This window comes from Mirounga leonina, unplaced genomic scaffold (assembly GCF_011800145.1).
Source record: "Mirounga leonina isolate KUSES-001 unplaced genomic scaffold, KU_Mleo_1.0 Mir_197, whole genome shotgun sequence".
NCBI lineage: Eukaryota > Metazoa > Chordata > Mammalia > Carnivora > Phocidae > Mirounga > Mirounga leonina.
Window position 1 is genome coordinate 5,485,641 of NW_023270494.1, and position 12,572 is coordinate 5,498,212.

The window sequence follows — 12,572 nt, forward strand, 5'->3', positions numbered from 1 at the left end:
TGAGCCACCCAGGTGTCCCACCAGAGCTTTATTTGAATTCTTTACAGTAAATTTTCCCTGGTCCAATAGCAGCTGTGGTTTCTGCCTCCTGAATGGACACTTTCACACAACCCAAACCACAGTTCTTGGCGTTCAGCCCCTCTACTCCCAACAGCCACACCCCACCTCTTGGGATGGCCGGATGGGAGCAGAGCAGGGGGCCTACCACTAGAGAATCCCCCAAACTCTGCTTCTGTCCCTGGGCTCTGGGAAGCACCCCTTCCCCTCTCTAGATCCAGCCACACACACACACCCCCATCCAGCCCTACAGCCCCACCTGCACACTGTGGGCCTTTCTGTCTTTGAAGGATGTGGCCACTTCTGTGCTCAGCCAGGACTGAGAACATCTGCTGGAGAACCCATAAGCCCGCCCTGGGAACAAGAAGGCTCGCTTGCCCTCTTGGCTAAGAGATGGGAAGACGCCTCTTGGCCTTTGAGTCGGCTACCACGTAAAGAGTGAAGAAAGAACGTAATATCCACACAACCGCTTTGCCACACAAAGAGGCCGAGACTTACCTAAAGCACACTGACACAACCCTTTAGCATACTGATTTGGGAACCCTACATGTGAGACAGTATCAGCTTTAGGAGCCGGGTGGATGTAGGTCCCCAGGGTGGGGGTGGGGGTGCTAGTCTCAACTCCAAACTTCCCTTCCCTTCTCTCCCCGCCGCATCCCACCCACCCCCACCCTCAGCCTTTCTTCTGGAACAGGGGTTTTCAAGCGGAAGATTGCAAAATCAATTTAGTGCATAACAATGAGCAATTTTTCAAATTACAAAATAAAGTAGAAAATTGCAGAGTACATCAAAATCTAAAACAAAAATGGTCTCAAAGCTGGTCTAGGGAAAATCTTTTATTTTTTGCTTCTAGCTGATGTAATTCTGTCTCCTTTTAGGAAAAAAAAAATAGCATGCATGATAAAATGCTTAAGCAATGTTTAGATGAATTTTAATAGCGTTAAGATTTGTTCTGGGAAATTAGTTACCCACTCACCCACCCAGCTGTCTTCCATCAGGAGCCCGGTGACCAAACAATGGCTGACAGTTCTTTTTCTCTAAAACGTCCCCTTCAAGAGGGGATCTGTGAATTGGTGCACCAGGGGCCTTTTTCTTGGCTTGCAAGGTTGCAATAATACTTTAACATGTGCTAACTAATGCAACAGAAAAGTATTCTTCAGCAGCATAAAGTAAGGGTAGGTATTGATTCAGGAAAGTTGTACTCAAGCCCCGTGGGCCAGCCACCAGCGGACACAGCCTGCAGGCCTGCCCTGAGTCCCCAGCCGTGAGGAGGAGGGAAGCAGTTCTTGTCAGGTTTGGATTCTGAGGAGCGCCCACGGAAAATGCGGATCAGTTCTGGAGCGGTTGTCGTTTCTGAGACGGAATCAGAAGCAGCGGGGACTGCCTAGGGATGGGGGACTGTCACTAGGTGAGCGGCTTAGCAGTGGGGCACCCCCACTAATCGCTGGGAATTGCAAAGCCTGTCTAGGGGTACCACTGATAAGAAAGCAGCAGTCGCTGAGAGGGGGCTGTCATGCTGTCTTAAAACTGCCACATGTCCTTGGGAGGGAAGCATGTTTTCTGCTAGCTTTGCTGTAGGCTCTGGGTCTAGCCTGACTGACTGTTGGGCTGTTGTTTTCTATTTCAGTCTGAGTTGATTTTTACTCTTTCAGTCCCAAACAGGTCTTTCCTTTTCCTTTTTTTTTTTTTTTTTAAAGATTTTATTTATTTGAGAGAAGGAGTGCACAATCAGGGGGAGAGGGAGAGGGAGAAGCGGGCTCCCAGACTCGATCCCAGGACCCCCAGGATCTCGACCTGAGCCAAAGGCAGACACTTAACCTACGTGGCCCCCCATGCGCCCCAGGTCTTTCCTTTTTCGGTTGCACTTATAAATACAGATCTGTGTGTACCCAGTCTTGATATAAAATGTATTTCTTACTGTGGGTCAAGGTTAATAAAAAGCCACCATCTGGTAAACTGCTTCCTAATCTTTTCAATGTTGTGGCACACATCGAAAGTGATTCTTTGTTCAGTACAAACGGTATTTGTTCTGCTCACCGGGGCAAATACATAATGCTTCCTGGGGCTTCAGAGGTGACTGGGCGCTGGCTGTCCTGGGTGAAAGCAGCAGTATGTCAGGCCCATTCGGGCTCCTGCTTAGCACACCACTCAAGAAGCTTCCCTCTGGAGAATAGGAACTATTATAGTTCAGCGAAAAGTGATCATTTCTGGAAACACAAAGAGCCTATGTGGACTCCAAGGCAGGAGAGGTCTGAGGTCTGAGCCCTGGGCCCAGATGGGGCACTTTGCCGCTGACTTGGTTCAGTAATGAACTGCCCTTGAGCCCCTCAGCGTGGGTCCTGGAAACCACTGGCCCCCTTCACAGCTGGGAGTGACTCTAACAATGTGTTCACATGGTCATATATTTTAATTTTGTTATTATTATTTTTTAAGATTTTCTTTTCTTTTCTTTTCTTTTTTTTAAAGATTTTATTTTTAAGTAATCTCCACACCCAACGTGGGGCTCAAACTCACAACCCCAAGACCAAGAGTTGCGTGCTCTACTGACTAAGCCAGCCAGGTTTCCCACAGTCATATGTTTTTATTAAACTTGCAAAAATTGGACATTGAAGCTGGAACGAACTGAGCCTGCTAGCTCTTCTCCATTCTGACTTCCTTTTCAACACATTTCCTCTCCTGTCAGGAGGCCTAAGTGTGGCCACAGCTGTGTATACTGTGTATTCATGATTGTGTATTTTAGTTCTGAACAAAGCCTCCAAAAGCGGCAATAGCCTCTGCCACCGATGATGGAGTTGTGCAAAGGGGTGGGGGTGGGACTGGACTGTTTCCCCACCTTCCCTTTTATGGTCCTCAAAGCAATCATTCTTACATAACCTTTACTGGGTGGATTTTCGCTTTCTTTTTGAAATGTGTTAATAATATCTAGAATGTGCACAGTAAACAATTAAACAGTACAAGGAAGTATACAATAGACGGAGCCACCAGCGCACCCCAATTCCCAGGCCCATGCCTCAATGGGATAATGCCAAAAACAATGTCTGGTGGCTCTTTCCAGAAATGTTATATCTAGATCTAGATCCTAATTTTAATACAAGCGAAAGTTTTTTGTTTTTTGTTTTTTTGCAGAAGCATATTCATACACCTGTTTGTACTTAACAGACTGGTACTCTTTCTGTATCTGCACATAGAATTTGCCTTCATTTTTTTTTTTTTTAAACAGTGGCATAGACTTCATGTGCCAAAATTAATTTAACTACTGGGGCAGATTTTATCACGTGCATTCATTGCACTTGTCCTGCAAGGTCCCACCTGCTTGTGCTTAAGACTTCATAGAAGGCTGTTACATGTCTCAATCTTTCTGGGTTTTGATTCTTCACCTAGGAAATCTCTCTCAAGAGATAAGTCAAGCAGGTGAGTCCCCATGTTGGCCATCCCGTGTCAGGGAATCAGCTGTCTGCTTAAACTCAAACTCTGATCCCTTAAGATTAATGATGCACCAGCCTCACCACGTGGGGAGTGACACCCCTCCTCACCCCCTCAAAGATCCACCTCGGAGATGGTGTTAGTTGATACAATAACTACAGCTGCCCAGGGGCGCCGCCCAGTGCTGGGTCCCAAGCTGAAATGAGTCAGCTCTATTTTGTGAGCCATATGACGGGGCCGCGGGTCTCGCCTTGTGCCTAGTTCCATTCAATTACTGCGAGTCTTGTTTAAAGCTTCCAGCTGCAGGGCGGGCCGGACTGAAAGCCAGAACGTTCTAGAGGGAGCAGCGCCACCGCGAGGCCAGCTGCGGTGGAGACGGCCGGAAGGTGGGGGCGCTCCCGACCGGACAGTGGGTTTGGTGGAGGCGTCAGGTCGGGGCACCGGGTTCCCCTCCGCACACGGACATTCTCACCCCCAACCTCGGAGGGTCTGGGTCTGAGTTCATGACACGGACATAAGTTTTTCCTGACTCCGCTCTGCCAGCCCGCCAGCCCATCAGCCCGCCACGTCCTGGAACCGGGCCTTGCACTCATCTACAAGGCTACAGTGACTACCGAATCCGGGGCAAAGTCATAGACTCAGGGTTCCGCCAATCCCCCCCACCCGGTTTAGATTACTACCCTCATTCTGTGAGTATGCACTCTTGTGCTCAGGGCCTCTACGATTAATTCCCCTGTGGCGTGTCCAGCTGTTTATTCCTGTCCCTTTGAGGACGGGAGGGGCAGTAGGGAATGCGCAGGCCGATTAGTTAGGCAATTAGGGCAGTCAATCCAGGCCTACGGTCTGGAAGACTACAAGTTCCAGAACGCATCCTTCCACTAGCGTAGGGAAAAGCCGATTGAGGGAGAATTGCCTTCGGGGAATTGTAGTCTTCAGCTTGTTTGTGACGCAGACGGAACTCGGGGGGTGGGGGGAGCGAGTAAACTATTACCACGTGACGCTCGAGATCAGGTGGTTGGGCCAGGCTCCGCGCAAGAGCTGTGATTGGCTGACTCTAATACGAACGACGCCACTAGGGGCGGGCCCTAGAGGGGCGCAAGCGCACTGCGTTGGGAGTCTCGGGACCCTTTTGCGAGAGACTATGGCGCTCAACAAGAATCACTCGGAGGGCGGCGGAGTGATCGTCAACAACACCGAGAGGTGAAAACACTGCGGAAGGATCTTGGAGGAGGGAAGGGCGGGCGTGGGAAGTAGGCCGCTGGGCGGTTGGGGATACACCCGTGAACGGGATAAACTGTCGGGGTGCGGTTTGGGGGAGGGTAACGGCTGGAGGCGGGGCCGGAGGCAGAGGGTGGGTCGCGGAGGAGCGGCTGGGATGTCGCGATTAGCCGTGGGATGGGGGGTGAGGCGGCTGGAGGGGGATGGGGCTTGGGGAGACAGGTGGGGCCCCGGGGTCGCTCTTGAGCCCCTTTCCCGGAGTCGATGACTTCAAGAGGTGGGAAGAGCGTTAGATAAAAAACAATTGCCACTTTTTGAGCGGTTACTACGTTACTACGTGCCAGGCCGTGCTCCTCTTCTACTTTAATATGTAAGTGCGGCGCGGCGGATCATACTATTCAGCACATTTTACAAGTAGGGAAACTGAGGCACGGAGAGGCTTAAGTAACTTGCCTGAGATCACAGAGCTGTGAATAACACCGATGGGATTCTAGGAAAGGCGTCTTTAAAGTCAACAGGCTTCACTACAGTACATAGCCTTCCAGTATATTCCAGAACTGCTGAGTTTCCAGATGAGAAACTGAGGCCCAGAGGCGCAGTTAAATAGATATTTGTCAGATGAACACATTTCCTGGCACGGTGTCCGTCCTTGTGTCTTTCTTCCCCGCCCCCCTGGCCCCTCCAATCAATTCTGTCCTCTCTTCTGTCTGTGGACTTCTCCGGGGCTTCTCTCTTGCTCCTTGGGCACAGGGAATTAAACCATCTAGCCTTGGTTGAGCTACGCTGACCCTGAAATGCCTCTGAAGGCAGAAGGCTTATGAGGAGTCTGAGTCCTCAGAAGAGACTTGGTGGGATCAGAGCCTTATAGCCTGCCAGGGCCAGCACTCAGGAATGCTTGATGAGTCAGGAGAAAGCCTGGGATGCCCCTGGCTTCAGAATGCTGACGTTCCCTCCATCTTACCTGCTCAGGGTCTGCTGGACCAGCCTATTCCTGGTATGACCTCTTTTCTCTGAGCTCTACTTCTTAAATATATATATATATTTTTTAAGATTTATTTTAGAGAGAGAGAGGGCCTGTGGAGCTCAGGGGGTAGGAGCAGAGGGAGAGGAAGAGAGAGAATCCACAAGCAGACTCCCATGCGGGGCTCAATCGCAGGACCCTGAGATCATGACCTGAGCAGAAACCAAGGGTTAGCCACCTAACCGACTGAGCCACCCAGATGCCCCTCTGAGCTGTACTTCTCTTTTCTGGTACCAGTCCTCTTCCCCACCTGCCCTAGTGAAGAAAGTTGTGGTATTTGGGAGGAGGAGGAAGACAAATGGAACCATGTGGACTTGGACCTTGTTATCTTATAATCAGAGAAACCTCACATTGTTCCCGGTTTGTCTCTCTGTGTACGAGCCAGTCCCGGGCCTGGAAAAACACTTTTGATGCCATTTGGTAACATCTCCTGGGACTCTTTTTCTTTCTTTCTCAGTGGGACTTTGTGGGACAAGAATGTATCTGTCCTGGTGAGCCTCCTACCTGGCTTCGGGCTCTGTGCTGCTAAACAATGGTGTGCCTTGTTTTAGAAAATGCTTCAGCCTCATTTCTGAAAAAAATTGTGTGTACGGCAACTGGAGTTTGAATTAGTGTTTAAAATTTCATGTGTAAAATAGCCTTATTCTTCAAGTGATGAATCCCTTTGAGAGTGATGAAAGCCGCAAATTCTTCCAGAAAAATGCATGGACACCCATTATCTCAAGGGCTTCATGGACTCACACCCCTGCAGACCCAGTTCAGGAAGCCCAGGTTTAAAGGAACCGTGACATCAGCCCTTTGGTAATGCGTAGAGTCACGCCTTAGAGGGTTTTTATATCAGTACTAATAAACCAATGAAAACAGACACCTATTATAGGGTCTCAGAAGAAAATGAAAGCGTTAACCCAGGTAATCTAACGTGATTTGAGGGATGACGGTGTTACAGCTTTATTGCCCTTGGCTCTTCTGCTGTGGTCACCTGGGGGGTCTGTATGTAGGGCTTGGGGAAATTCTGTAGACCCCCACCTTGCTCATCTCTTCTGAGGCTGTATTAATGGTTTCCTTGCAGTGGTGTCCAAACAGGTTTGAGACCCGTTGTGCTGATCACCTGCTTACCGGGGGGCGGGGGGGTGGGGGGACAAGGGTTGTCAGTCCCTGGGGAAAGCAGGTCATGGCTCTGAACTAGCTCATTAGGGCCTGTCCTCATTTCTCATCACAGCATCCTGATGACTTATGACCATGTGGAACTTACATTCAGTGACATGAAGAACGTGCCCGAGGCCTTCAAAGGGACCAAGAAAGGCACCGTCTACCTTACCCCGTACCGGGTGAGTCGCTCCGTGTGATGGTTTGAAAGCTTGTGGTTCCTGGTGGCGGACGGTGAGTGTTAGGTCAGCCTCAGCCTCATGAGCCCAGTGGCCTCTGAACCTGGTGAACGTTAGCTCCTCGCTCACGTGTTTCTGTCATGTGCTCCTGGGTTCTAGAATCACCAGACTCTCTGGGCAGCTGAACCAACCCCTAGGCATTGAATCCATGCAAATTCCGGAACGGTTGGTGTGAAATCTGTATGTTGTTGGGTGCCGCTGCCCGGATGACTTGGGCCTGGAGTGGGGAGGCTGTTAACGATTTTGATTTCTGTAAGCGCAGTGCACGAGGCCTTCGTGCACGTCCAGAATGACAAATGTGGTAAACAGGGTACAGTAACATGGCCAGAGCCTCCAGGCTGGGCAGACAGCCCGGTACAGCCCTGCAGAGCCAGGAGTGCCAGACTGCAGCGTGGGCCTTGCCTGAGACGGACCCAGGCTGACGGGAGCCTTCCAGAGAAAGACAAATGGCCATTCTTGGAAAAGGTTCACTGCCCATAGCTACCAAGAGTTAGAGTTAAAGATGGTTGGAAGAAAGGGGCATATCTTCCAGTTTTCATCACCGAGACTTAGCAGAGACCAGGGAGTCTCAAAATCCCTTTTGTGGTGGCATCTTCAGTCCCAGATCGAAGGGTTTAAAAGAGGGTTTTCCGGGGCGCCTGGATGGCTCAGTTGGTTAAGTGACTGCCTTCGGCTCAGGTCATAATCCCAGAGTCCTGGGGTCGAGTCCCACGTTGGGCTCCCAGCTCAGTGCGGAGCCTGCTTCTCCCTCTGATCCTCTCCCCTCTCATGCTGTTTCTCTCTCTCTCAAATAAATAAAATCTTTAAAAAAATAAAATAAAAGAGGGTTTTCCAGTTGTGGGGTGGGACACTCTTGCTGTGTGGGCAGCCCCCTTCTCCCGGGATCCAGCACCTCCTCCCCTCCTTCGCTCTCCTTTCTGTGAAGCTCGGGCTACACGTCCCCCTTCTGGAAGCCAGAATTCCCTCCCCCTGCCTCCTTGCCCTAGCTTTACAGCCCCCTTCACTTGCCCACCACATCCACCACTTAAATGGCAGAGCAGCCTGTCCCTCTCACGTGCCCCGTGAGCAGCACGTTTTCCTGGTGAATACCCACGTTCAGCCTCTCCAGCCAGGCTGCACGGAGAGCCTTTCACTTTCTTTTTTTTTTTTTTTGTAAATATTTATTTATTTGACACAGAGAGACACAGCGAGAGAGGGAACACAAGCAGAGGGAGAGGGAGAAGCAGGCTTCCTGCCGAGCAGGGAGCCCGATGCGGGGCTCGATCCCAGGACCCTGGGACCATGACCTGAGCTAAAGGCAGACGCCCAACGACTGAGCCACCCAGGCGCCCCGAGTCTTTCACTTTCAAAGCTCTTTCCAGGAGCGTCTGGTGCAGAGCTTGCCCTGGGGCCGCGGGGCCCTGGCCCTGGGAGCAGACTCCTCACACACAGGAAGTGATAGCAGAGCCAGCCAGGCTGTGATTCGGGCGCTGATGGCTGTCATCCTGTCTCCCTGCAGGTCATCTTTCTGTCCAAAGGCAAGGATGCCATGCAGTCCTTCATGATGCCGTTTTATCTGATGAAGGACTGTGAGATCAAGCAGCCCGTGTTCGGTGCAAATTACATCAAAGGAACGGTGAAGGCTGAAGCAGGAGGTGGGTGATGGGGGCTCAGGGACACAGACAGGGCTTCCAAAGAGGTTTTCTGGCCACGCCTCTGCTGTCTTAGAGACATTCCTCTTCGGCTGTCTTAAACACCCCCTAGCCTTGTCCTCTTCCTGGCTCTGGATTAGCTTCCAGGGCCCCCCACCTGGGCTGCCAGCTATTGAGCAGAGGGGGGCTTTTAACGACGAGAGCCAGGAGAGGCAGCCGGTGAAGAGAGGAGCTCTGATCAGCTTTTCGGAGTGAAATTGGCCAAATGACTGAAAAATAAGTGAAAATTCTTATCGTGACCTGGGAAGTGTGTTCACATTTTAGGTATGGGAAGACCTGCATCAGGGCTTGGGAATGGCCTTTTCCCTACAGCCAGGAAGAGCCAGCTGTCCCCCCCCTCCCCAGAGGCCCTGCTGGGTGGCGGGCTTTTTGGCAGACACCAGAGACCTCTGTGTTGAACTTGGCCTCCCCCTCACACCCAGCCAGGTTGAGTCTTGCTCTCTAGGGGCTCACAGTTCCCCTTAGGCAGAAGCCAGGCTAGAGGGGCCAGAGGTCCATCCTTAGGCCCCTCAGGAGGAGGGATCTGCTCTGAACTTGAATGTTCCTTGTTGCTGAAGGAACCTGCTCCGGGAACCTGCTTCATTGAGGAGTGGGAGGCTCTAGTGCTGACGAACTTCCACGGCTGGGGATGGGGTAACTTAGAAAGCTTGTTCCAAGAGAGAAAGTCCTCTGTTCCAAAGAGAGCCCTGCGGACTCGCTGTGTGGGCCGCGCACCGAAAGCAGCCGGGCGGGAAGGCAGGCGCTGCAGAGCCAGCCCTCTCGCCACGGGCGCTGGACAGAGACCTGGAGAGAACAGAGAGCCATCTCTTCAGGTGTAACCTGGCTTCTTTTCCTGAGCTGTTGACGCCCCGTTCCCTTCCCAGGTGGCTGGGAGGGCTCGGCGTCATACAAGTTGACCTTTACGGCGGGGGGCGCCATCGAGTTTGGACAGCGGATGCTACAGGTGGCGTCTCAAGGTATCAAGGCTCTCAGAGCTCGGGGTGAAGACATATTGAAATGTGTGGGTTTTAATTTCTTCGTGTGAGTTTGTTTACTTTTTGTTTTGTTTTTTAAGCACTCAGGAGATAAGTCTCTGGGCCCCGGGCCAACCGGGCCTGGGAATTGGGAAGGAAACTTGTCATTAGCATCACTCTGGCCTGTACCTCAAAGGCTGGGTGTACCTGGCCTGGAGCCTGTATAGGACGTTTGGACAAAGCTCTTTGAACTCCAGGACGTTTAACTATGGCCTCATAAAAATGAACAAGAAACCCGGCCATTAAGCTACCAAGCAACAGACGGTTTAAATCACACAGGGTTGTGTTCAGACATCCTCACACTGTCCCCAGCCTCACCCCAGCTCCATCTGGGACCCTGTCCCCGAGCCTCCCTCTTTCTCTCTGTCCATCCATCCACCCCTGTCTGGACCTCCCCTGCCCTGGCCTCTCTCCCCATCCAGATCCCTCACTTCCTTCCTGACCGAGGCTGGCTCAAGCGTGGGTGGGGAGCGGAATGGGGCGGGGTAAGGCATGTCTGCTGTGCACATTCCTGGGACCCTGCAGCTCCCCTCGGTAGGCGACACTCATTTCTCTCTCCCCTTGTACTTATAGCCTCCCGAGGCGAAGCCCCCAATGGAGCCTATGGGTATTCTCACATGCCCAGCGGGGCCTATGTCTTTCCCCCGCCCGTCGCCAATGGAATGTACCCCTGCCCTCCTGGCTACCCCTATCCACCGCCCCCACCTGGTGAGTGTGTCCTTTGCTGCCCACCCCTCTCCCCACCCACCCGCTAACCACCCCCACCCAGGCCAGGGGGTTGTTGAGGGGAGACTTGTTCTTTGAGCTGCTTCAGGACTAACAGAGGAGCTGGAGAGGCCCGGGAGGTGCCCACTGAGGGAGCCAGGGCCAGGCTGCTCACTGGGTCCCTTTCACTCTCTTGCTGAGCAGAGTTCTATCCAGGACCTCCCATGATGGACGGGGCCATGGGGTATGTGCAGCCTCCACCACCACCCTACCCGGGGCCCATGGAGCCTCCAGTCAGCGGCCCTGATGTCCCTTCCACTCCTGCAGGTGAGACCCTGGGCTGTGAACAGTCCTGGGCGGGGACCAGCCCTCTCCTCTCTGGGGCTGCATGGAGAGCCTCAGAGGACAGCTAGAGGTTGGCCAGGAGCCCCAGGTGGTGAACGACCCTTGGCCTTGGACTAGTCCAGGGGGCCGGCAGTGTGGTGGCTGCTGGGGAAGACCTGTGGATCCCAGCCCCCCACCCTCTCCCGCGGCTAGCCGTGTGCCCCGGGGGCAGGGAAGGTCTCCCTCTGTCCTCTCGTCAAGCACAACCAGAAGGTGGCAGTACCCCCTGTGGCTGGACTGTGGGGAGGATCAGGTGGGGAGAGAGGGCTGAAGGCACTGGAAGGGGCCGGGTAGCACCAGCTTCCCAGAGCCGTGCCTGGCGGGAATCTCTGGTCTCAGCGCAGCTCCGGGGGCCACTGGAAGAGGGGAGGGCTTACCCCGAGTGTGTTTCTCTCGCAGCTGAAGCCAAGGCTGCAGAAGCGGCGGCCAGCGCCTATTACAACCCGGGCAACCCACACAACGTCTACATGCCCACGGTGAGCGGGGACGGGGAGCAGGCGGGCAGTGTGCAGGGCTCTGGGGGCGGGAGACCTTGTCTTGTCGTGGAGCTTCTGATGAGATCTTTCTTCCTTCCTTCCTTAGAACCAGGCTCCGCCACCTCCTTACTACCCCCCAGAAGATAAGAAGACCCAGTAGACCCCTCCCGCCCCTGCCTCCCATCCCTCGTCACTCTTCCCTTCCCTTCCCCTTGGGGCTGAGGCTGGGGCTAGGGGGGTGATGGAAGGGCCTTGTTCTTCCTCCAGGTCTGATTATAAAACACTTCGCAGGGACTGGTGTTGAGGGAAGGGGGGGCCCCTTGACTCGGGAGCTGTGCCTCCCTGCTTCTCAAGCTAGCTCGGAGCCCACGGCGCCGCTCGTTTGCGCTTCCCTCTCACCGTGTCTGGGGCTCTGCTCAGGAGCGCGGGCATCCCTCTCGCTCCTGTCTTGCTCCAGTAGCTTCTGCCCGTGGAAGGATTCTGGCCACCTGCGCTACCACAGTCCAGCTCCCTCGTTTTGGAATCCACTTTATATTCAGCCTTGTGACCTCCCTCAGACCAGCCTCGCGTCTTCCTGAGGGCCCCCGCCGGGCCCCCCTCACATTCCCTCCACTCTGGTCTGTGCCTCCCCATGGAAGGCCACCTTCTCACTGGACTGTCAGCCCACATTCCAGTCCCAGCCAGCCTCCAGCCCAGTCACGCTCACCTTCGCCTCCCTGTCCTGTCCTTGGTCACCTGTTGCCACCACTTTGACTTTTGGAGCTTTAACTTGAGCTTCCAAGGGGTGGGCGGCATCAGGCTGGGCCGCTGCTTCCCTCCAGGTATTTTTGGCTTTTGTTTCCCTCTGCCTTCTTTCCCTCTAGAAGGGGCTTCTCAGACTGGAGAATGCATGTTCATTCCATCATGCCATGTGGGGGCTTTGGGGTGGGTTGGAACAGAGGCCCCTGACCTGAGCCTGTGTGCTGACCATGACCTCTCACCAGCCCCTCACCCTGCCCTCTTCCCTTTAAGCTTCATGCCTAATTGGTGATATGTCCCCTGGATGCACTAAAATTTGCTCTCATTTGCTTCTGGACTGGCCGTGAAGTGAGGAGATGGTTATTTAAAGAGAATTCCCTATTTATTTGACAAACAACAACAACAACAAAAAACCCAGTTAATATATTAATGTGAAATAAACCCTGTTTGCACCTTGATTT

General features: G+C 53.1%; 1 protein-coding gene across 1 annotated transcript; it reads left to right on the plus strand.

Annotated features, from left to right (window-relative positions):
- The first annotated feature begins 4,534 nt into the window (after positions 1-4,534).
- On the plus strand, positions 4,535-12,569 carry WBP2 (WW domain binding protein 2). The gene is made up of 8 exons (XM_035026007.1): positions 4,535-4,680; positions 6,939-7,047; positions 8,603-8,738; positions 9,659-9,751; positions 10,382-10,516; positions 10,718-10,840; positions 11,297-11,373; positions 11,480-12,569. Exons 1-8 carry the CDS (start codon positions 4,622-4,624, stop codon positions 11,531-11,533), a joined length of 786 nt encoding a protein of 261 aa, XP_034881898.1. The 5' UTR covers positions 4,535-4,621; the 3' UTR covers positions 11,534-12,569.
- Positions 12,570-12,572: the final 3 nt, after the last annotated feature.